At 45.2% G+C, this 26,499-nt stretch overlaps 1 protein-coding gene across 1 annotated transcript in view; it reads right to left on the reverse strand.

Annotated features, from left to right (window-relative positions):
- The window catches only part of MARCHF6 (membrane associated ring-CH-type finger 6), a 1,340,093-nt gene that overhangs the window by 1,141,918 nt on the left and 171,676 nt on the right, over nt 1-26,499 (reverse strand). Inside the window, exon 7 of the mRNA XM_085606770.1 lies at nt 956-1,148. Within this exon, the coding sequence (XP_085462896.1) occupies nt 956-1,148 (193 nt within the window). The remainder of the gene's footprint in view (nt 1-955; nt 1,149-26,499) is intronic.

Genomic DNA, 26,499 nt, shown 5'->3' on the forward strand with positions numbered 1-26,499 from the left:
ACAAAAAGAATGGTAAATGACCTACAGATGTCATTAAATGTTCACAAACTTGCTGAGAGGACATAGAAATAGCAAGTGGGAAAAAATGTAGCTCTACTGGAAACAACGTATAGGGAGTTTTGGTCACAATTAGCTTAGATCTAGGGTCAGGTCGGTTTGAAAAAAGGGGGTCATCCAAATCCACCACACATGAAGACAGACAATTTAATTTTGGGATAAAGCCATTATTTACATTGAGCCCTCATCCAAGTCATACCCTGCAAGTGCATTACTGCTTATGGAAATGTTCTATTAAGTATTTCAAACTGCATGCCATCCATGTGCTCTGGTCAGTGAGAAATCATGCCATGCCAATCAGATTTGTCTGGGGTTGAAACTCTAGAGAGGTGAACTGGCTCCTCCATAGCATGTGAGCTCTACTTCTGCGATTCATCATAGATCAAGGATAATTACATATCTCGCTAATTGTTATCAAGTTCGGGGAGGTAACTGCCAAATGCATAAAGGAATAGCTATGTTGTAGTTAGCTATGTCTGGAAAAATAACAGGAAAGGTCTGCAAAAAGAACCTCAGGTGATGAGCGTCTGGTCATCATGAAGACCTGAATCATTTTGACCACTTACTTTGTACTACAGAATCAAAGCTCCATATCACTATTATGGACATTTAAAAGGTAGTCCAAAACAAAGCATAAGATGTATGGTGGGACCCATGTAACATGAAATACATTTCATAAAACAGGTTGCTGGCGGGCAATATAATTTGAAAGTGAGTCGTGCTACAGCCATCTTACTGTCAACATTAGACACCTGAAGGGCACATGCAGATGACAAGCATTCATGTGAAATAAAAATACCCATTCATGCAGACTGACAGAAGAGACGACGTGTCAATTTCAGGTGTCACAGTGGAAGAAAATAAAAATGCGATAAAAAAAAAAAAGGTAACACCTTACCTTGAGCGCCATTGTTTGCATCAGCAGCATCTTCAACCACAGCATCCTCTTCATCTTCATTGTCTTCCTCCTCCTCTTCAGCCTGCTCTTCTGGGACCTCTGGGTTTTCACCTACAACTGCATTCTCAGCTGGTGGGTTTGCTGGTTGGTTATGTGCAGCATTTTCAGCTTCCTCGTTTGCAGCAGCCTGAGCCTGTCAACATATATTGCAGCTTAACTACTACAAGAGTGGTTTGTTAAAGTTAAATAATTGTGAAACCAAATGGTTTCTTCCGTTAGCACTTTAAGTTTCTCTGTTGCTGTTCTCTGAACTTTCCAAATTATATTTAATCTTAACTACCACTAGATTAGGTTTCAGCAATATAACACAAAATTAATAGCTAGGCCACCCAATTAAATACTAAATATTGGCACTAATTCAAGAAGGCAAGCATTGCTGGTCTGCTGCTCATCAATACACTAGCTCAGCTGTACATTCTTTCACTAAAATGTTTGCACCTTTTTTATGTATGACTAGTTATTTTGTCTTAAAATATCAAAGAGAATGAAAACAAACCTGACTAATGCTCCATAGCACATGTAATTAAGTAGAACATACTTGGAAAGTAAGCCCTGAGAAGGATCAGAGTCAGAGGGATGAACCCATGACTAGGCTGTGATGCACTACTTGTGAAATGGTTAGTTTGTGTTGATATAACCAGGCTACATCAATTTAGTACATGTTTTCCAACGTATTACAGGGAGTTGTTATTCCAATTTTTGCCATACTTGTTGGCAGGTCTACTTGTAAGGACGCAGGACCAGAACACTTTTTATAGTACATTTCTAGATATTCAAGCCTACATCGGTAACACCAAATTAGTGTGAAAAGAAATGCTAGAAAAACAATTTGCTCAATATAAAACGTATGAAAAATACTATACAATGCAGCAAAAAAAACTCATCAATGCCACTTTTTGCAGAAGACGGATAATTAAACCCAAGAACTCGGATTAGTATGGGAAAAGAACGGCAGGCAGCTACAGACAGGACCACAAACAGCCTAGACAACCAAAACCTTTAATAAGGTTTTACCAACCTGAGCAATAAATCTGAAGCTTGAGACCAACAGGTAGTGTTACCCAAAAGCAATTGGAGTACCCTTTGAACTATTTCTACAGATATTCACATGGAGCTGTGCTGAAAAAACAGTGGCCACAATGTAACTACATGTGTACAAATGCCATTAAATAGCAAAACCTTAATTATGTAAAACTATAGAATAAGAAAAAGTGAATACCTGCAAAGCCAATAGGTCTGACATATTTGAAAATATAGAGAGGGTGTCGGTGGTGGGTAAGTGGGTAACAGTAATAAAGAATCAATTATTAAATGAATGGATGCATGAGCGTCCAAGTAGTGGGTGAGTACATGAACAGATGGATGAGTTGCAGCATTGATGGAAGCATCTCAGCAGTTTCAAGTAAAAATTTGACCTAAGTGGCCTTGCCAAAGTAGGTTTTCTTGAAAAAAATAAGAACTCTGTGATACAGCATATTTAAAGACGGATAAAAATGAAGCAAAAAGTGTATTAACAGAGGGATGAATATGAAACACACTAAACCAGTGGTTGCGACTGAAGGGAAACAAAGGAAAAAAGGAACAAGCATTGGCATAGCCAATAGGTCTCGCCTTTAGGACCTTATAAGTGTTTAGCCATGCAACAGTTGCATAACTAAATACTTATAAGGTCCCAAAAGCGAGACCTTTTGGCCATGCCAAGCGGCCGCAAGGCCGCGAAAGTGAAAGTGAGCGCGATCAAACATCAAAGCGGCCGTGCGGCCACGAAAGTTAAAGTAATCGCGGTCAAGCAGGGCGCGTGCTCGCATGCACGCACATGCACTGTAGCTCTAGGCCGGCCTGGTAGCACTTTTTGGAGCCCTCACAATAAGTCTCACCAGACCAGCGCATGCGCTGGGTCAGGCGAGACCTAAAAATGCAGGAGAAAAGCCAAGAAAAGGGTGAGATACTGTTGCAACGCATACAAAGAAGTGCTGTTGACTTTCTGTCCCCATCTACTTCTGAATTTCTGGAGCATTCTGAAGTCTTCTCGGTGTTCAGCTCCTCATGAAGTCTTTGTGCTGCGTTCCTGCCGTCGGTTCTGGGTTTCTGCAATCTAATCTTTGCTCCTACAGTCTGTGTGATACTCCTCTAAAAGCCTTTTCCAAGCTGCGCTTCTGCATTCAGTGTCGCACACTTCCAACTTGTGCTGTGCTACCACGATTTGTGCTGTGCTACCACTATTTGTGCTTTGTCCATGCAGCCTCTGTGCTATTATAAATTGTGCTATGCTCCTGCAGCCTCTGCTGCACTCTTAGTCTGGTGGTTTTTTCCCAGCAGTCTGCTATGCACCAGCAGTTTGTGGAGTGTTGCTATAGTTCCTGAAAAAGATACGCTGTATGTTCCGAAGAAAATACATCTACATGAATTACCTTGAGAACAGGGTGTAGGTTACATCCCAGTTATCGCTCATCAGGAGAAGTTACAAACAGCTGCTCAAGTAATCCCCCTCACTAGCTAGAAACTATACAATGTCTCACAGCTGTCTCATTCGCAATGTATTTCACGCTTCCCTGCTTGACTGTGCCTTATGGCACCTAATCGTACAAACTACAAGGATACCATACTTTGTGCTCTTTAAAGTCGTAAATCAATGATCTAATGTTTCATAAAGGATTAAGTAAAAGCCTAGCCGGGGACTAGGTTTGTGTCCAAGGAGACAGTGGCAAGCCTAATCTGAGGAAACTGAAGCATCACGCCAGATAGATTTCTTTTGATAGCAATACTGTCTGCAGGGAAGCATTGAGCTTGTTTCAGTAGACTCAAATGGCCATAAGACAAGTCTTGCAAGCGTCCATCTAAAACCCTGTTTTAAAGTCAACATTTCCTGGTGTAGTGGCAATGTGCGATTCTGCTCCTCAGAATCCTCATTCTGATCTCCCTCGCATGTTTTCCTGGGAAAGATATTTGTGTCAGAAGTCACATACCTGTTTCTATACATGATTTTGTCTGTTGCACGCCAACATAGTACTAGACTCTGTTGGGCTGTAGGGTGCAGCCAAAGAACTACTGCTAACATGGGTACCTACGGTCACCATGCCCATGCCATGAATAACGCTTGGATGCAACTTATTAATACTGGTCGTTTTACCTGCACTTCAGTCAGAATTTTCCTTACCACCTCCACCATGCAGATTTGTGTAGCCTGTCATTACAGGTCCCTGGTTCCATCATAGTAGCAGTGGTTGTGGTAGGAGTAGTTGCAGCTGAACTGTGTACCCCTTAAAGTTGTATGGTACAGTGGTACTCAGAATTACCCTCCTCGCTCTCCCAGTCTTACACCTGCACTGATGCTTTCATTTCATCCATGCAGTAAACTCTACAAAGACAAGTGCATGTATATGCTTTTAAATCACATTCACCTGAAAAGGGCAGGAAGGTTATTTTGAGTTCACATACTGCGAATCATTAAAAAGCAAGAGCCCAGCTACAAACCAATTGATGAAAGGTAATCGGTTTCCCAATCCACAAACTCAGAGGGACAGTTCTCCTTGGTAGGTGGTTGCTGTGGAGCAGTCGTACGTGTAAAAGAAATGCAATTTTGAATGATTGGCGCTTTTCAAATTTTTGGAGCCAATTTTGAATCAGAGTGGCTAGTTGTATGTAGGGGACTGCCACTGTAAGGAATATAAGCTGACACTTTGGCCTTCAACAGCTTTAATTTTTCGCCAGGAATACAGTTACAAGTAAGTAACTAATTTTCTTCTCCAGTATTGGATCTTTCATAGATTCACATGCATGAATCAGAATAGGTGAGTAACAATTTAAAAAACAAACTCGGTACAGAGGCTCATCGCACTGGAACAGATGATGCAAAACTGCCTGTCCTAAGGCTGCATCACTTCTCTGTGCAGATTCTATGCAGTAGTGCTGCATGAATGAGTGGGTCCTATTCCATGTCGCAAGCCAGTATATCTTCTCCAGCAGGACACCTACAAACAGGGCAGTCAAGGTCGATACTGCCCTTGCTGAGGTTGCCTTTTCTCTTGTTGAGAGGGGCTTTCCAGGTTTGGTATGACAAAATTGTATGGCAGCAGAAATGATCTTGCAATGGTACCTTTCGTGACTTCCGTACCTTTTTGAAGGGGCCCGTAGGAGACTAATAGCTGATCAGGTTTTCACAATTGCCTTGTACGATAACATTTAAGACAAAGCTTAATGTCCAAGGCGTGGAGAGACCTTTCAGCTGCTGAGTCCAGATTCGGAAAGAAAGTGCACAGTAGGATATGTGCATTGAGATGACACTGCAATGGACCCTTGGGGATAAACCTTGTTCTAAGAAGCACAATCATCAGTGAAACGCAAGAACGATTCATGAGTTGTAAAAGCCTGACTTTCAAAACTCTTCTAGTAGGGATGAGAGCCAACAATCGAGCGGCCTTCCGCATGAGTAATTTCCGATCTCATTTGTGAATTGGCTCGAGTGGAGGCTTCATGAGCTGCAAGAGAAACACATTGAGATGCCATTCTGAGGCAGGAGCTCTTATTCGAGGGAAAGCTCTGAACAACCCCTTTATAAATTGGTTGACTATCCTAGTTGAACATAGAGAGGAAGAATTGGTGTAATGTCTATCTCTTGAAATTACAGCTAGGTGAACTTTTACAGACACATGTACTAATCTGGATCTGGCTAGTGAGAGTACGAACAGTAAAAACTGCTTCAGGTGACACTTCCAAGGGATGCAGGTTAGATTACGGACACCATAGGCTAAATCTTTCCATTTCAAGTTGTATATCTTATTTGTGGATTCGGCTCTTGCTTTGGCCAGAATGTCTCAACAATCTTGAGAGAGATTTACATCTCGGAATTCGTGGAATTCAGGAGCCATGCAAGCAACTGGAGAGAGGCTTGTTCCAGGTGTAGTATCTGGCAGTTGTTCCTCATCAAGATTATTTGGATCTTGGGTAGGTGGATGGGATTTTACTCAGAGCAGCAGGAGCTCTGTAAAACAATGCTGCCTGGGACATTTGAAAGCTATTAAAATGAGGCGACAGTGCTCCATCTTCATCTTGGTGTGGATCCTTGGTACAAGGGGGGGTAATGCATAAATCCTGGACCATGTCATTGAAAAGGCATTTCCCCACGACCCTGGGAGCTGGTATCAACTGGCACAGAGCTGGTATTTGGCGTTCTTTTCTGTCGTGAACAGATCTAATGCTGGTTTGCCCCAGCACGAGAAGATCTTATCCAACAGTAGTTGATCTAATTCCCATTCATGGCAACTGTCTCTGGTCCTGCTGAGACTGTCCGCTAAGGTGTTGTTCACTCCTGACACGTGCTCTGCTTTTAGAGATATACTGTGTTCTGTAAGCCTGTTCCAAAGGTCTTGAGCCTCCTGAGAAGGACCTTGTTACCCTTGCTTGTTGATGTAATACATTCTCGTCTTGTTGTCTGTATGGACCAGCACGGAAGCTCCTGCTATTCGCAGCAGTAAAGCTTGAAGAGTGAGAAAAATCACCTTGAACTCTGGATGATTAATGTGTATTGACTTTTGAAGAGCAGAACACTTTCCCTGGATTTGAATGTCCAGCAAATGGCCACCCCAGTCCTCCAAGCAGGCATCAGTCATGATGACGAAGTCTGGTATTGAAAACAGGAATGTGAGGCCTTGTGAAAGATGAGACGCCTTGCTTGTTGTAGTCTGCTGAGGGTGGTTGGCAGTAGGCCTGATGGTAGGCGGACCTATATTGAGACGGAGGTTGGTAATGCTGAGGTCATTGATAGCCCCCCTCTGTAGCTAGAGAAACCTCTTGTCTAGCCCCCGAAAGGGCAACTTCTTAAACTGGAGAGTGCCAAGCGACGTATTGTCTATCTTTATAGCCAATAGCATGTCATCAATATATTTTCCAAACAAAATTTCGCCATCATAGACCATGCCCAGGATCTTTGATTGGGCCTTCAGTCTAAAAGAGATAGACTTGAGCCCTCAACGGTGTCTCAAGACCGCTGCTCCGGCCAACTGACCGAAACCTGTGGAGGCAATGTCGAGAGCACAGTCTATAATTTCTGAGGAAGTACATTCGCCTTCCCGTAAGATTTTTTGCTTCTGCCTTCCTGTCTTCAGGGATCAAATCAAGCAGACTGCTGACATCTGACCACATTTGGGGGTCATAAGGCCCGAGGACTGTTAGTGAGTTGGCTGCTCGAATGGTGATGGCAGACATAATAGAGAATCTCTACCCCATGTTGTTCAGGTACCTGCCTTCCTTGTCTGATGACACTGCGGTAGGAGCAGAAGGGTTCTTTGATCGCCTTTGCGCTGCTTGTGAGATAACAGAGTCAGGTTTGGGATGAGTGATGAGGCAAGCGGGGGAATCATCTGAGGCTTTGCATTTTTGTCCAGGCGTGGTGGTACTGGCAATACCGTAGTGGATACTTCATGATCTTTATGCCCTCATCCCAAATATTGTATAGAATGGGGATGGCTCTCAAAGACTTTCTGGCTTGCTCTTTACAATCATGAAGAAAGCAGTCTTACTTCATAACAAAAGTTGGAAGATGGAATAGTGCTGCAGCTTGGTGCATCAAATTATGAAAAAACCCTGATTTCCTCTGAGGGAAAAGTCTTAGGATGAGGTAGTGGAGGAAATGGAGTAGGGACAAGGTAGTCATCCCATTCGTCCCGTAGATACTGATAATCAGAGATCTCGCTTTCCTGCCTCTCATACGCTGAGAACGAGTGGTCCTCCCTTGTAAGTGCTGTAATATTGGACGCAGGTGTCTTCCTGGGCGTTACTGGCGGAGGGATGTTTCTTGGCGTTGCAAAAGAAGCCGGCTGGGTGTATTGCGAGTGGCTGCTTCTGTGGAGGTTCAGGAAATCATCTTCTATAATCCAGCAGCATTGCCTGTAGATCCTGAACTAGAGAAATGGGCATATGCATTTCATCGTGTCTAGGCTGAGGATGGTGGTGGTACTCAGTGTTCATAATGCCGCCTAAAAGGGGCATCGAATGATTGATAGTCCTGCTCTTCGTTTTCATCTTCCTTCTGGTATTTCACCTGGTGCTCTGAAGGACTGTGTATACCCCAAAAGGCCCATCGTCCATCTCTTCCAAGTCCAATAAGTGACTGGGTGAGACCTTACTTGGAGAGGTCACTTCAGGCCTTAAAGCATTCTTAGTTATTTTTGCAATTTTAATCTTTGACGATGGTCCAGTCAACAACGAGAAAGTTAACGGAGGCGTTGAAGGTAAGAATTCCCTCGTTGACTGTGCCATCGTTGATAGTGCTATTGTCGACTGAATCTTGATCGATGTAGATGCAGTAGAGGTCAACCCCCCATTGACTGTGACTTAGTGAAGGAGATCCCCTTGGTTGACGAAATGGGAGCGTTAATAGCTGCCGTTGTCTAGGTTCTACACGACGATAGCTTTGTGGGCGAGAGGTGGTGACAGTCACTGTCAAGGTCAATACTGGCGTTGATGGTGATGTCGTCGTCAACTGTGTTCTGAGAGGATTTCCTTTACTTTGTTCCAAGGAGGGCAAACATTTTTGCTCCTGTTTTTTCATAGATGGAGTAGAGAGTTGGGAGAAGGCCGCCCCTGTAAAGTTGAGCTTAAGGTGAGACCGAGATTGCTGCTTTCTGGTGGTGAATCCAAGTCCCAGGATTCTGCACTGCCCTGAGAGGGGCTGCTGACTTCATACGTGCTTTTAAGAGACTACAAACTACCGCTGCGCAGGACGTGCAGGAGCAAAGCCCAGGCCAAGGGCGGGCCAGTCATTGCCAGGAAGAGACAGGGCAGAGCCACCACCCCCACCCCTTGCATTTTACATTTTGGAGCTCTCTGGGCTCAGTTGCTTCTCCTCAAGGTACTGTGTTCTTTTATCTGTCTTCCAAGCTCTGAGTCTGGTGTGCCCATATACCTCTAGATACGCTATATTAAAGCTGGAGGCCTAAAATTGTCTTTGTCCCACAAACTGCATGCTGATGCTGTGTGCAGATCACTAAGACTGCTTGGACTACTTGGACCAATTACTGTTAAATTTTGTTAATACCTGCCATTAGCTGAAGTGTCTTAGTGTTGGTTGTGGTTTGAGGGTGAGGGAGGCGCCCTGTGTGTGTGTGGGAGGGGTGGGGGGGGGGGGGGGGGGGGGATGACACTATTGTTATAAAGGCAACATCGGACCACTAACCGCAACAAGGCCCAAGGCAGTATAAGACCGCCGTAAGCCCTTTCCCTAACCATCGGTTAGCCCCCACATGGGGAAAAGAAAAACTGTGGACTGTGGCAGGGGGACCATGTAAAATCTAACAAAGTAAAACAACCCCGTAAGAAAGCTGGGAGTAATTGTCCGATTGATCGCATTGACGACCTATTGGTCGAATGCAAAAAAATGCCATCTCCCACTGGGACAGCCCCATCGCGCTTATCGGAGGGGGCCTCCACCCGGTTGTAAACCAAAGCTCCCAAAACATATCCCTTCAATGTTTAAGAAGCCTGCCACACGCAGTAATACGCAGATTTAACCCGCCCCAATTGCAGCAGACCTCAGTGACTAGTTACCCAGTTCCATTTGAAACTCAAACAGGCCCGAGTTTGGGGACACCAGCCTCTCCCTTAGTAACAGGTTTGCGCACCTTCAAGCCCAAAGTGGCCAGTCAGAGCGAAGGGAGGAGCATGAGGGAAATAGCAGGAGTGGGAGGGGAGGCAGAGACAATCGGAGGGCAAGAAGGGAAGATGGTATTATTACCCCATGCGAAGGGGTACCGTTGCTTGACCCTTCTGCCCTCAGAATTATAACCGATCTGAGAGCAGAAGTTCCCATGTTGAAATGAGCCATCAAAGATCTAACAAGTCAGGTCAATCTTTTTTTACCTTAAAGTGCAAGCAATGTGCAAACCCCTGCTCTGTTCCATAGTCAGTCTGTTACTCCTTCGTCCCTAGTACAAACAGATTCAACCCAAGTCCATGCAAGAGCCACCACTGTCAACTCTAATATTAATCATAAAAACGCAACTGCCTGAAACGACCCACCTGGGTCCAAAGAACTAGGTAGTAACCTATGAGGGGCCTATTAGTGCTAAGTGGGCCTCCACTCACCCTTGAAAATCCATCTACACACCGTAGGGATGCCCATCTTCGTAATAGCCCGCAAGGGCTCTGTGAACATCCGGCACTGCCCCCCAAATCGAGCCACATAACTAGTGTCCCGAAACTCTTGCCTAACCAAAGGCGCGAAGAGGAAGATTTACTGATAACTAAATCCATCCACTGTATCAGTCATGTGAGCGGTTGCCATTCAGTCAGAAGAGATGACCTTGTAGAAGCTAGAAGACTCACACATCTTAGCATCCACGTGGATTGTATTGAATTGAGCTTGCTAAATGGGGTGCTGGCACATAATTTGAAAGCCATGGATGTCAGATCTAGCTCTCCCACACATACACACATTCAATTTAAGTATAGTCTTCCATCAAACCCTCCACTTGTTACTGTCCACTCTCCCGCTATTCATCTGGGAAGAGACTCTTCCTTATCAGCTAATGACTGACTCGAATCCCCAAACAACCATTTATGCCCAAAGCCTTCAATATCAAATTTCCCAAACATTCTGTACCTTTTGTCTGACAAAGGCGCACTTACTACATCCTATCCTACACCACTCTCGCCTAATGATATTCGGATACTTTATGTACTTTCTACCTCTGATAGAAGGTCGATTGTAGGTGACCAACAGCCCAACATAGTCCAACCACACGCGCTGCCAGGGAATTCCTTAGATGCTTTACGACCAAACTCTACTAGTAGCCACGTAGTGGGCTCCACGCTCCGAATATTATCATGGAACGTGGCCAGAGTAAGACCTAAATTATCCCTCCCGCTTTGGATGAAATTTATTGAAATGTTTGATACCTGTATACTGGAGGAGACATGGAGTCCCTTCCCGGTCCACGTCCCAGGCTATGTAACTTTTTTCGATCAGCATCTACTAATAAACCAGGGCGACCAGCGGGGGTTGGTAATTTGGGTTAGGATTACACACCTTGAGAACTCACGTCTGATAGCCAGGACATTTTGGCTGTGCAACTTAAAGGCCAGAATGTTGCCCTGCTGGACATCTATAATGCGTACACTAGAGGCACCAGATTGGAAAGGCAGTCAACCACGTTGGATGAACTAGAGGTACTATTGGATGATAGGGCCGCAACGTCACCGTTGATTGTAGCCGGTGACTTTAATGTCACCTTTGAGCCGTTAAAAAGGGAGGATATCTGTGGGGCTCTAGTGAGGAGGATGTGATGTGGCATGTTCCCCACCTTGATCTACCCCCTATAAAAAAAATGGACCCAAGCGGCACTCCAACTAAATGCACTCTCCCTAGAGTCTGGAATAAGGCCAGCAACTGGTCACACTAAATCGGATACTATGGGTGCTAACACCTTTAATAGGACCAGTAATAAAAGGTGGACCTTAAGCTATGGCGTAGAGTGGATAATATGGTTGTGGGTTCTACTGTAGATAGTGACCACAACCCCCTGTAACTCTTGATGGGATCTACTTGGGTGGGCCCATCTACCCTTCCGAAGTCTGGATTAATTTCAAAGGAGATATTCCCTTCCAACGATAATCGTCGGTTTAAATGGCCCCAGCTACCGATGGATGAAGGCAAGCTCAAAGCAATTAAGCAGAACCTGCTGCTATCTACAGCAGCAATCCAAAATCTAATGTGCCGCATGGGAGGGCTGGATAAGATGCTAGCATGCCACACTGGTCTCTACAAGCAGTTAGCAAGGCACTTTATTGAACCACCAAAGTTGTGTAAAGCAGGCCTGAAGTTAAGCCCCCAGACGGCCTGGTTCAACAAGGAGTGTAGAGCCCTCAGAAGACAACTAGCCCAGGCAATTAGAGCGAACAACGTGGCTCATGTGAGGGATGTGAGGAGAGGGTACAAGCTGGCACAAACAAGGGCCAAAAGGGAGTGGAATGAAGATAGATGGGCGTTGATCAGGTAAACCTGTGATATGAAGGACTAGTCAAAGTTTGGGCTCCTTATTACTATGGGAGATTCAAATAGGCCTCCACTGCCGAATAATAACATCTCGGTCGAGGCTTGGGATGACCACTTTTCCTTACTATACTCTGGGCCCAGTGTACAAGAGGAAGAAGACCCCAATGATTGCCTCGCCTCTATCTCAAAAGTAGATCTTTTCTCTTTAAGTGAAATTAAGCCCTGGATCTCTTCTACTGCGAAGACTAAAGCTGCAAGCCCCAATAGCCTCCTAGGAGAAATGTGTGTACGAGAATTGGGCAAACTATATCTTGACTTGAGCCAATGCAGTTGCTAAGGGGGCCCAAATTCCACCCTCCTGGAAGGGAGCCAAGGTGATCCCTGTATTTAAAAAAGGTGATAGATCCATACCCGGTAATTATAGACCGATCAGTCTTATAGACTACATCCAAAAGGTGTCTGCCCGAGCCCTTCCCTTAAAGGTCCAACGTTGGATGACTGCCCACAACATTTTATCTCCATTTCAAGCTGGGTTCAGAAAAAAATCAGTACTATCGACCAGGTGTTTCGTTTTTTCCTGGAAGACTGTGGTTCTAGATCGTGGAAGCCTCTACGTAGCCTTTATCGACCTCAAGACCGCTTTTGATCTCGTCCCTAGAAACAAGCTCTGACAAGTATTAAATGATGTGCGTCTCCCCCTAGAGCTTCTTTCACTTATTATTCGCCTTCATGAGGCAAATTTTGCTGGAGTTCGTTGTGGCTCCCAAGTCCAGCTCACTGACCAATAAAAATCAACAGGGGGGTACGCCAGGGCTAGGTGCTGGCACCTACACTCTTCTCTCGTTTTGGCGTGGTCCAATATCTGCTAGAGATCCCAGCTGATGATCCAACTCTGGGTGGAGAAAAAGTGGTAACCCAATTGTTCGCAGATGATACCCTGCTAGTCTCAAATACACCAGGTGGGCTCCAACTACCGCTAGACCTCTTCAAAACCTTCTGTGACTCCCGGGGTCTAGAAGTAAATACCTCTAAGACTAAGCTTTTACAGCTTAACCCCCACAAGACATTCAGAGGTAAAATATATCTAGGGGGGAGTACCCTTGGAGAAGGTGAGCACATTTGACTACCTGGGGATCACCACCTCAGAAGACATCTCATGGAAGCCTCAGATAGACAAACCGACTTTTTAACACATAAATTGTGTGGGCCCTGCTAAAAGAACACAGCACCTCCTTCAGCAAACCGGTGGCAGCTCCACTCCAAATCTATGAGGCCAAAGCAGTAGGTTCAACACTGTATGGTGCCAAACTCTGGTGTTTTGACAAGATGGCCTCTCTTTTGATCTCGGAGAAGAAGTACGGCGTTACATCTGCCAAGGCTGGACCTGGTTAGAGCCCTATTACTGAGAAGGCCATGCTACGCTCCTTACTGTTTTGGAGGCGTATATGACCTACCCCTGAGTGGTCTTCGTATGCTGCTGCCTTTAAAGAAGTTATTGCACTCGATCATTCTAGGAAGATCGGCTGGATTCATAATTTAAAATCCTTACTAAGTGCTATAGGTCTAGAGGACTACTGGGCCCCAAAGGATCCACTACTATTTCCTAGTAAAGGCACAATTAAGAAGCATTATTGGGACTGGGTAACTCAGGGCTCTCTCGACAGTTCCTCATGGGGTAGTTTAACTATAGAATTTTTGAACTTCAAATTGACTGGCTCATATGAGCATTATTTTGAGACAATCACCACACCGCAGGATAGGAAGCTATTTATATAGTTTAGGTTTTGTTCCCTTCCTTTGTATTAGTTTACTGGCTCTTGGCAACAGGCAACCACTACTTCCCAGTCCTTCCCTAGCTGTCCTTCTGTAATAGAATCTATTGCCCACATCCTTTTCGTTTGCCCCGAGTACTCCTGCCCAAGAAGAAAATGGATGAGGCCAATTTGCATGCAACTGGGCACCCGACATTATGCAGAAGCTCTTCATATCCTAAGATCTGATACTAGTTTGGCAATTGTTTGCTCTGTTGCTATGTTTTTGGGTCATATATGGGCACTCAGAAGGTACTCGCTGAAAACTTAAAACCTTTGTCCATGCTGACATTCCTTTAGCTAAATAGTTCTATAATGCACTTTGCTATCTAATCTAGCTGCTATGGTCTATGTTGATCTAATTTTTTTATCTCAGAGTGTGTAAATAAAGTTTAATTCAGCCAGCATAGCGGGTCATGCCGTCCGAATGGAGACAGACAATGGGTTATACTGACTTGGTGCCATATATATATTGATACTCATAAAATTTTAAAATGAATTTTAGACCTTACCATGACTGGTATTTTACTCTAGGATTCTAGTGCATTCCCTTTTATGGCTTTTGAATTGCCTGTATGCAATCTACTGTACTTGCCCTTTTATAGTCTATAACCGAAATAAAGTTTTCATGATGATGATGCTTAAGTTTCTCCTTTCTCAGAGGGTTTTATGACATACTTTCAAAGCCTTTGTACTTTTTACTCAGAAGCCCCATGGTCGGAGAAACCTGATCTTTTGTGGAATTTCGCAGATGAATCGCTGTCCTCAGAAGAGTTAAATTTTTGGGATTTAGACTTCTGTAGCCACAGAAGTAGCCTCCCCTTCCTGTCTCTCAACGTTTTAGAAGAGAAAGTGCTACAAATCCTGCACTCCTTTACCTGATGTTGAGGGTAGAGGCAATAGAGACGTTTCTTCCCACAGGACTTGCAGGATCTGAAAAGGACTTTCTTAGAAGACACTGTAGATGAAGAAAAGTTGGGATATATAGGAAAAAATTGAGCAGAGCTCAGGGAGACTTCCTTCACACGACATGAGGTAGAACATCTGAGAGACTCAGCCTTTGTTGGGAGTGTTCCAGAGGGTGCTGTCGCCTGATTGGTTATAGTTCAAGTATGTTTATAGTTCAAGTTTGGTCCTTTTTTTAAAAAAGAGATAGATAGGCTATTAAACCGACTTTGCATTGCCATTATAACATATGATACTATTATACACTGCTTACTATGGTACTGTGGGACTCGCACTTAAACAATGGGAATGATTTAGGCATGTGTATCTATGAAACATCCAATAATGGAGAATGTTAAGTAATACTTATGGGTTCATCATGGATCTAACTAGTTCATGGAGGAGACTAATTTATACAACAGCATTTATACAACAGCAGTATAAAAGGCAGGACAGGTTATGCAATCGTTACACCAGGGGATTTACTTATACATATGATAAAAAATAACCCTGTGGAAAGCTGGGGGGCAGGTGGGAGTTCAAAGTATTGAATATTTATAAGTTAACAGCACATTCCTACCAGCATCAACGGGGGCTATTTATAGATACATGGATAGAAGATAGACTTTAAGAGGACCCCATGTATCCCTTGGCCTGTCGGATGGTGGCATAAACTCTGCATACAAGTCAAAGTGATCAATACAGTATATGAGTGAGTGCAACCAGTGTTTATGATGCAGTGTCCCTCTTCTTCCCTAATGACAGGACACCAGTCTGTTGGCCAGAAGCAGTACCAGCACAGAAAGTTTCTTATGGGCTGCGGAAACACCGCCCACTCAGCCCAGCATCGGAATCTTGGGTTCTGACAGTATTACGGGGCTGATCACTGGTCATGGCTTGAGCGGGGTGGTATTCTCCTGTGAGCTACAGCTCCAAGGAAATGTACATGTGGCATTTCAGGGCCCTTGGTTAGCAAGTAAGGTGGTATGTAACTTCGCAACATTATGTGATTTCTACAAGGTGGTATCTTATGTCTGACGAAGCACTTTAATGTCACTTAAAAGCTTCATGATGATGCATGTTTTTCTGTTTTTATACTTCTATCTCACTCAGCTCTGGTCTCTTTAGTTCTTTAAAGCACTAGTTCAACATAATGAACCACGTTCATGATTCAATTACTCTTGAACTGCCATATCATCGCAGATGAGGAATGTACTGAGAACATGTGGGAATAGAGAGATCTCTTACCAGTATTGTTAATTACACTTACATTTCCTGGCCACAGTTATACATATTGGCAAGTGATATCTATCTTGTTAGACAATGTTTCAGTGATTTCACTTTTATAAGAAACAAGGCGCCTTGTCAAGGGGGTAAGAATCACCTTCACAGACAAGGAGGGTCATGAGGAAAAGTAGGACTCAGCATAATAGATGTAACTGGTAAATAACCCTATCAATCTATGCCACACCTCAAAAAACACCAAGGATTGAAAAAACATTTCAGTACCGCTAGAATATACAGAACATCTATCCTCTGGACCACTACCTCAAATATGAGAGCCACATAAGATAAAACACAAGGACCATGTTGCATATATAGTTACAGAAAATGTTTTATGATACATTGGTTAAGACACTCATTCTCTGCCTATTTAGTTAATGAACATGTAACACATGGATTTCTGATCAAAGCTTCCATTGTGGTTGCACCACTCTAAGACAGTCAATCCAAGTAAGCATGGGTAGAGCAAAAAGGAGCCAAAGTGAAAATCTACATTTTGCACATCTATAGCGCTAAGGAAAAACCAGAACGAGTCACATGAAGAAAATAGTCCAGGGTTCGGAAATTGTCAAATCCCATCGGCGCGGCGCCCGCGCCCCATTAAACTCTGCCATTGGGAATGTCTGAACTACACTTCCCAGCAGGTAATCGGGCGGAGGTGCGTGCGTCCCTACGTGACCTGCCCTTTCTGCATCATATACTGTTTCCGGGGCAGAGGACGCTGCCGATTATTCATTTGGTCTTCACTGAGGTCCTAGGAGAGCCGGTCTGGTAAGGGTGTCTCTGACACCGCGATTGTTTCTAGTTTCCTTTCGAAAAAAAACTGTATGTGCTCTCGTGATTGAGGCTTGTCGGCTGACTGCTCTTCCGGCTGTTGTTGGGTCACTTTGCTCGCGCTTGGCAGACGGGGAGAGTATTCCGGTGCTCCGTGCTTTCCTCTGTTGGGTGGTCTCGGCTGAGAACTTGCAGAGGAGAGACTTGTCTATCACGGAACACATCAGACTGTGGGGTTCCCTCTGTCGTGGAGGCATTTACATAAACTTAAAGGTGTTGGTGTATTCGAAAACCGAGTGCTTTGAACTCCGTAAAACCGGATTATTGTTAGGAGATTGAGTGTGAAGTGGTTTGGTATTCCAGAAGGCCGCAATTGTCAACATTGGAGCTGTACTTCTAACTCTTCTACGAAACTGCCATACATATACTTTTGTGGAGTACTGTACAAACATATGCTCTAGAGAAAGTGGTTATTTCTATTCTACCTTCATATGTATTTATTGCTTGTGCTTTTGTTATACTGTAACAGGGGTCTAGAGTGGAAATACGTGAGGATTCACAAGCACCACCCCTGTGACACATGGTGTAAACAAAAATGGGGTATGTGTATGGTTACTAAGAGTTATTCACGAACCTCCCTTCTCAATAGAATATTAACGTCCTTTCTCTCTTCCATGTACTTATCCTTAGCACTTCTATGTTAGAACCAAGGGTGAAGAAACAACCTACATTTCCCTACCGTTCTTTATATTTACAGGTAGGCTTTATACTCACTAGAACAAAACGAGTTAGTTGTTGTACACAGCACTATTCTTATAGAGGAGTACATTTCAGTAATAGTGTGTTTTCTTTGCAGGTCTCTCTCCCCGCTGAGCCCATCCTTTTCTTCCCCCGCTTAATCACTTCAACAGTCTACGATTTTATATCTGTTGGACTTCAAGCGATTGGGAGGTGGACCCAGTAGAGCATCAAACCAACCCCGAGGACTGCCTACGGATTACAGAATAATCGGGCCAAGAATATGGACCTATTCCTTGGCTCCTCCGGAAAGGTTTCATGGTGACCCAGGCAAGGTTCAAGTGTTTCTCACACAAGTTAAGTTGCATTTCACCTGCAAACCTAAGCCATTCGTATCAAATCAGGCTAGAGTGGCTTTTCTAATATCATATCTGGCAGGAGAAGCAGCACACTGGGCGGTCCCTTTAGTTCGGAGAGACGATCCCCTCTTATATGATTGGGAGGCGTTCAAAACTGACTTTGAGAAGGTGTTTGATAGGAGCCCGCTCCTCTTTGTGCAATTACTTGAACTCCAACAAGGTAATAAGGAGCTGGTGGTTTATTTGAACACCTTCAGGAGGTTGGTGGCAGAAACCAACGGGCCTACCATGAAACAAGCAGCAGTCTATTACCAAGGACTGAAGGATGAATTGAAAGATGTCATTGCACAAGTTGATCCGCAACCAGTGACTTGTGAAGATTTGATAGACCTCACCTTGCGCCTTGATCATCGTTTAGGTGAAACAAAAGGGGCAAACCAGAAAAAAGAGAGGACCTACCATCGGTTCGAACAACGCACCTTTGAGACATCCTCCCTTTCACCTCAAGATCCCATGGAAATAGAGACAGTAAGGGCAGCATTAACCTGCGAGGAAAGAGAAGACAGACGGAAGAAAGGGCTATGCCTCTATTGCGGAAAGAAGGGGCACTTTATTCACGATAGTGTATCCAGACCCATAGGCACTCAACCAGGGAACGGAACAGTCGGATCTTTCAAAGGAACCACGTCGGCGGAAAACTAATGAGCTCGAGACAAAGGGAAGGGTTACCCTCGAGCTTTCTAAACATTCCTTCCGTAACGCAACAAGTCAATTTGTTCACCGACCAGTTATACCTTGAGGCGAGGATGTACATATCCGAGAAGTGGTGCATAGTACATGCCGTGATTGATTCTGGTGCCACGGGATGTTTCATGGACTATGAAGAAGCCAAAAGATTGGGTATTCTCCTAAAGGAAAAGGAGGTACCAGAACAGGTCTTTGCGGTAGATGGCAAGTTACTGGATTTAGGACCAATTAGTCATAGTACGGAGGAACACTCCGTTGTCTGTGACAACCACCATACCGCAGTTATGTCGTTTAGCATCATCCAAGCTCCGCAACATGGAACCATCTTTGGATTACCTTGGCTTCGTAAACATAACCCAGAAATTAACTGGGAAGAAACCAGTGTGAAATTTACTTCTGCCTATTGTCGTACTCATTGCTTATTGTCAACCGAACCCCTGCTAGAGCCTTGGCAAATATACATCATATCGCCACCGCAGCGGAGAAAGACGTTGTCCTGCCTTGTCAATATCAACAATATGCAGACGTGTTCAGTGACAAGATGTCGTAAATCCTGCCACCACATAGGCAATTCGATTGCCAAATCAATCTCATCCCCAGAGCAGTGGTACCGTGTGGTCGGATCTATGCGTTGACTGAACCAGAGAACAGTCATCTACGTAGTTATCTGGATAAGTACCTGGACCTTGGATTTATCAGTCACTCAAAGTCCCCTGCAGCCTCTTTGTTATTCTTTATTCCTAAAGCTAACAGGGAGTTAAGAACATGCATAGACTTTTGAGCACTCAATGCCATCACAGTGAGGAACCAGTATCCCCTCCCGCTGATCCCCGTACTTCTGGAATAGGTTAAGAAAGCGGTGATTTACACCAAGTTGGATTTAAAAGGGGCTTATCATTTGGTGCGCATGAGAGAGGGAGACAAATCGAAGACGGCATTCAAGACTCGCTACGTATTGTACAAGTATCTTGTAATGCCGTTTGGACTGTGCAACGCTCCCACCGCTTTCCAGTTTTCTCAATGATGTGTTGCGAGAGTTTCTGGATCGTTACATGGTAGTATATATCAATGATATACTCATTTATTCACTATGTGAGGAAGACTATCTACAACACGTTAATGCAGTTTTACGAACTCTTCGGAAGCATTCTCTGTTTTGCAAGCTAACGAAATGTGAATTCCACGTATCTACCGTGGAATTTTTGGGGGTAATGCTCTCGAAACATGGACAAGAGATGGCAGAAAGGAAGGTGTTGAAGGAGTGGCCTCGTCCCCAAAATGTTCGTAACGTCCAGTGTTTCCTAGGCTTCGCCAATTTCTACCGGCGTTTCATCGGTCAGTTCTCTCACATGGCAACACCTATTACGAAGCTCTTGAGGAAGAAGGTGGCGTTCCTTTGGACGGACGAGGCACAAAGAGCTTTTGAAGAGCTGAGAACAGCATTTGTTACAGCTTCTGAGCTAACTCACGCTGATCCAGACAGACCCTTTATCGTGGCAGCTGATGCTTCAGAAGTAGCTGTGGGGGCAGTTCTATCACAACAAGCTATACAAACAGGACAGATGCATCCCGTAGCTTATATGTCCCGTAAATTGAATGAGGCCGAGAGGAACTACTCAATCGCCGAGAGTTACTGGCCATCAAAAACGCCTTTGAGGAGTGGAGACATTGGTTGATGGGGGCGAGACATAAGGTTACGGTTTTCTCGGATCACCGCAACCTACAGTTCATGCGGACAGCCAGACAACTCACACCTCACCGACTTAGATGGATGCTATTCTTCACAGGATATAACTTCGTGATCACCTTCAGACCAGGCAGCGAGAATAGAAAAGCCGATTGTAGGAAGGTGGAATCTGACTAATGGTTGCCCCCAACTTTTTGCCTGGTATTTGAGTGGTTTTTGACTAGTCTGGCTGGGATCCTGCTATCCAGGAGCCCAGCCTATCTGCTTTCTCCCTAAAACTAATGTGAAGTTCCCTAGGTACAAACCAATTGGATGCTGAGGATGCCCTGACAGTCCCTTGTAGATGGTACCCTAGGTACCCAGGGCATGGGTCCCTCAGTAGGCCTACAGCACTTATTGTGCCACCCTGAGACAGCCATACAAACTGACACCGCCAGACCACTACTGTAGTCTGGGTAAGGTGATGCTAGCACCCCTTACAGGGATATAGGTACCCTATATCCCACCCCATTACAACACATACTCTCATTGGTCACCCCATGGCAGGCCTTGGTAATCCTACAAGGCAGGGTGCTGAGGTATGTGTGAGGGGGGGAACCCTACGTGAGTAGGACCTCCCTGCAACCTTTGTAAAATCATTGCTGGGTTATTTGTCGTGTAGCCATACCATATACTCTTAACCGCATTAGAAGTCTATCGCGATAACGCGATAACTTGAGAATGGCTACACAGAACCATATCGTGTTTGGTGTCAAACATGTAGGAATCATACCCCCAGTCCAGCCATGGGCATGAGGGTACGATTCCCCCCTGCTAGAGGGGCGATATGGGAAAAGCGGTAGAATTCGGACACCAATTTAAAAGTGCACAAGTAACACAAAATGGCTACTGCCCGCCACCTACACGACACTGGCTGGCTGTTGTTGGGGAAAACCCCAGCCTCGCCAGCTGGACAATAGGGCTCCTGTGGCAGGGAGGTGCTAGCATCTCCCCAGACAGGATAATGTGGATTGGAACAGGGTGGGTGCACCAAATGTCCTTTCAGAGTTGCACGTAGGCAGCTGCAGAGCCCTCATTCTGCATACACCGCTTGGAACCGGTTCAGGGGCATCCTGCCCCTTGCCCTCACCACTCATTGGTGAACACTACTCTGGACACTCCCCTAATCTTGGGGATAAAGGTGAATAACGTGGCCCCAGAGCCTCAGATTAATCTTGAACTTTACAGTCTCGACCTTCGACTTGCTGCTGCCCAGCTGACGGAAGAAATCTCCCTTGGGATAAAGGAGTTATCCCCCTGCTTGGCAGGCACCTGAAACACTGCAAGTGACCCGGTTGGAACCTCGCTGCTCCTACGGACTTCGACGACTTCCAGCACCCTTGAGGTGGGTTTCCAGCGCATCCCAGAGGCCAGTGAGTGTGCTCAACGAGTTTGGGCACCGTGGACCGCGTGGGTGCCGAGATCCCAAATACCCCAGGACACCGGCCACCTCTTGCGTAGCACACGACCCTGACCAGTGGGGAAGTTGTGCTTTGGCCCTTTTTCGAGCCAACCACTCTACAGCAATTGTGCCAAAGACCAGCGCCCTAGCCCCCTCCGGTGGCCCGTGGGTGCCCTTTTACGCACTCCAAATTGCCGCCTCCCACGGTCCCTTTTCTCTCGACTTGTGGGCCCCAGCGGAGGTCTATTTCGACAATCAAGAGTTCCCCTGGTTGCTCCAGGCCTGCTCTACCGTCTCCTTGAAGGAGACCTCTCCCAGACCTCGTGGGTCTGTACTGTAGCAGATTTGTTCATCTTGCGTGGGTTGCGGTTGCCAAGGCTTAGTGGATCCAATCCGGACACTAACACCACAGCGACCCTCATCCGACGTGGGACAGTCGCCCTCCAGAAGCTGGCCTTCCTTTTAGCCTCCCGGAGCCCGTGGCTGCAGGTCCAAGCTACACCACTTTCCACCTGAAGCACCCGACATCGAAGGGCTCTTTGCTTTGAGCCTCCTGGTCACTTCGTCGTGACCCAGACTCTGTCCCCTCTGCTTTCAGGTTCTTCTTTACAATCTTCACATCTTTGATCTTCACGGCATCAGAGACGCTTTTGGCTAGCAGCACTTTTTAACATTTTCCTATAGAAAATCAGCCCGCAACCAGACATCGAAAACTACCTATGCACCCGGCTTCCCTGGGGCAGGTAACAGTGGTACCTCGGTACTCTCGTGGTAGTGGGCTCCTCAAAAGCTTAAGTCTAAAGTTTTAACTTTGTACTCCTGCTAGAAGTGACTTTAATCTGTGTAATTTCAACCGCGACACAGACACAACCCGGGGTGGGGGGGTGGGTTTGGGGTGGTGGGTGGGTGGGGTGGTGGGATTGGTGGGTGGGGTGGTGGGATTGGTGGGCAGGGTGGTGGGCGGGGTGGTGGGCGGGTAGGGTGGGAGGGGTGGGTGTGGTGGGAGGGTAGGGTGGGTAGGGTGGGTAGGGTGGCTGGGGGTGGTGGGTGGGTGGGGTGGGTGGGTGCTCGCGCACATACATATACAAAATCAGTCCATATTGATCTACGGTTTCTCAATGGAACAATGTTGCACTATTTTGATTTTACACAAGATATGTACACTAGGCATTTCCTCCTGGCTTTACTCTTCCTTACAGCTGCATTTATGTACCCGTCAGGCATTCAAAGAAAATCTAAATATTGGTTAAGAACAGTCTGGTGATAAAACAAAGAAACAGTATTTAAAGTAATGGCAGCCTTGCATCAGATGCCAAATAGGTTGAAAAGGATGGATTATGTTACTTATCCAGTAAGCATCTGTTCTTGGCATGTGGAGCTGAAGATTGACATGCTTTGCATAATACTGCCATCTGGTGCTGGGTCCGGATGTTTGCAGGTTGGTTTTCTTCGAAGAAGTCTTTCCCAGTCACAAGGTAAGGTGACTCCTCCTTTCGGTGATAGTGCGCATGGGAATCAACTCCATTGTTAGAGTTTTTTCCCGCAAAAGGGTGAGAATGGAGTAAGTGAGTGTAGTACAGAGATGTCCATGCATATGTAATGTAAATAATGAGAACTGCAACAACTACAGGTGACGGGGAGGAGGGAGGGCACATGTGAATCTACAGCTCTACATGCAAAGAGCAGATGCTTACTGGGTAACATAATTCGTTCGAGCAATGTGTGCCCCTAGATACACATGCTTTGTACAGACTATATAGCAGTATTCTCCCAAAGCGGTGGCTAACCGGGAGGTGTTGCAGTTGTTTGAAAAACTGTCTTTAGCACTGCTTGCCCTACATTGGCTTGTTGACGTGCAAACACATCCACATAATAGTGCTTGGTAAATGTGCGTGGTGTGGACCATGTTGCTGCCTTACAAATGTCAGCTATAGGAATGCAACCGAAAAAGGCCATGGATGATCCTATTTTACAAGTGGAATGTGCTCTAGGAGGGATAGATAATATTCTTTTAGCTTGATCATAGCAAGTTTGAATGTATTCAACAATCCATCTTGAAATACCAGATTTGGAGATAGGATTGCCTTTGTGAGGTGTAGCACATGCAACAAACAGTTGTTTTGATTTACGAAAATCTTTTTGTCATTTCAATGCAGTACAATAACGCTCTTCTGACATCAAGTGTGTGAAGAGCTCTTTCTGCTAAGGAATCAGGTTGAGGGAAGAACACTGGCACCTCAACTGACTGGTTAATATGAAAAGCAGAAACCACTTTGGAAGGAATTTTGGGTTGGTGCTAAGAACTACTCAATCTTAATGAAGCTGAAAGAAGGGTTCTTCTAAGGTTAATACTTGTAGCTCACCAACAGTGATAGCAATAAGGAAGGCAACCTTCCATGAAAGAAACTGTAATGGACAATTGTGTAATGGCTCAAAAGGTTGACCCATGAGTCTTGTAAGCACAATGTTCAGATTCCAAACTGGTGCAGGAGGTACTCTGGGTGGTATTACTTTTTTAAGGCCCTCCATAAAGGCTTTAATTACTGGAACTTTGAACAGAGATAAAAGTTGAACGTTTTGTAAATATGTGGCTACTGCCGCAAGATGCATTCGAATGGATGTGCAAGCTAGACCAGCTCACTGTAGATGTAAAAGCTAACAAATAATATTTTGGACAGAGGCATCTAGCGGATCAATATTGTTATTGTTACAATATACAACAACTTTTTTCCATTTTGCTGCATGGCATGCTCTGGTGGTAGGCTTTTTGCTTCTTTAAGAATAATCACACAATCTGGTGGCAAGACTATGACTAACGGAAGAATTAGATATGAGGTTGCTCTATTGTACTAACTTTTGTGCTTTCTTCTTGTGCTCTTCTGGGGGTATTGAAGTAGGCCTTCCATCCCATACTAGTGTGCCCTGTCATACATAGCTAATAGGCCTTGCATGTTAGCAATACGCCAATGGTTAGCGGCTTAAGCAGCCACCCTTTTACCCGATGCATCTATCAATTTAGACTCTTTGTGGTGAACTGCAAAGGTCTGTGAGTTTGCTCTCTTACGAGCATTAGAGACTACTAGTGAGTCTAAAGGCAACTGTCCTTTAATAAAAACAGGATCAGATGGTGGGGGTTTATATTTTTGTCAACCCTAGGTGTTCAAATGCAGGCACAAACAGGGTCCTTAAATATTTCATCTATATGTCCCATCATGCCTTTTAACTTAAGAAGACTCTGACTTGTCCAATGTGAAGCCCCTAGCGTCTCAAATAAAAAGTTTTCGTCCAAAGACTCTATAATGTAACCGCATGATAAACTGCTGCTCTTGTAGTCAGCTCTTGATAAGCTACATTATCATCTGGAGGTGATGGCTTCACATGGTATAAATCTGGATCATTATCCACAGGTGGATCAATATTATAGTCATCCCATGGATCTGCTCGTAAATGACAATTATCATCATCATCCCCTATATCAGGCTGGGCTATGCGTAGAGGATCTGAGCCTGGCAATTGTGGTAGTGGTGAAGATGGTGGAGGTGATTGCAGAGTAGGGTGAATGGGACTTGAATAGGAATAGGACTCCTCCTTCTTGAGAAGATTATTATAACCAGTGACCTTTGAACTGACTTTCCTTTTGGAAGATGTTTTTGCCTAAATATGTCCACTATCTGGATTGATGTCGATTTTCTGCTGCTTAGGGTTCAATTTCTTTTATAAGGTCCAGGATCGGTTCTGGAGGCTTTGGAAGGCCCTCGGTGCCGAACCAGACTGGCCTTTTTTTATTTTTCGGAGCGGACGGTTTCGGTTCTGAAGACAATTTGTCTCGACTCAATACTGAGCCAGAAGGCTTGACTGTTTGTTCCGCTGCTGAGCCTGAAGACGGGGTGTCAGAAACATTGTCTCAGTGCCAACCATAGCCCAAAGGCAGAGGTGGTGCCGAAGCCTTATGTTTGGTCGAAGAGAGTTTGTGGGGTAAAGGGGCTTTAGTTCTCACGGCACCCTTTGCAAGTGGAACATCCTCGTACTACTGCTCGGGATCCGATTCTGGGATAGAGAAAGCTTCTTCCTCTTCCGCTGCTGTCGCTTCGACCTCTTCATGTTCGGATTCTTCTCCGAAGATATACAGAGTATGTTCGATGCTTTGTCGCTGCATTTCTCGTAGTCCAGCCCGCATATCCCGTAGAGTCTTTTTTGATCGGAACGACCGACAAGCCTCCCAATCTTCTTCTTTGTGCTTCGGTGAGAGGCACAAGCTGCAGACTTTATGTAGATCGGTGCGAGGGTACTTGGAATGGCACAGAGGACAAAACTGAAACGGAGTCCGTTCATCGGCAAAAGGCTGAACCAACGCGGCTAGGCCCGAAGGCCACCCACGAGGTTTTCAACCAAATGTGGAGTTTTTCCATATCGATTTGATACGCAGTGAATAGAGAAACGCATACGATAACACTACTGTTGAAGGTACAGTAGAGTGCGCACCAAGGGTAACCCGAAGGACGGTGTCTACCTGGAGCGCAGCAACACACGGCCCAACCCAATGGCGGAAAGAAAACAATCTAACAATGGAGTCGATGCCCATGCGCACTATCATCGAAAGGAGGAGCCACCTTACCTCGTGACTGAGAAAGACCTCTTCAAAGAAAAACAACTTGCAAACATCTGGACCCAACACTAGATGGCAGAAGTATGCAAAGCTTGTGTATCT

The sequence above is a fragment of the Triturus cristatus genome, chromosome 5_2 (genome assembly GCF_964204655.1).
Source record: "Triturus cristatus chromosome 5_2, aTriCri1.1, whole genome shotgun sequence".
Lineage (NCBI taxonomy): Eukaryota > Metazoa > Chordata > Amphibia > Caudata > Salamandridae > Triturus > Triturus cristatus.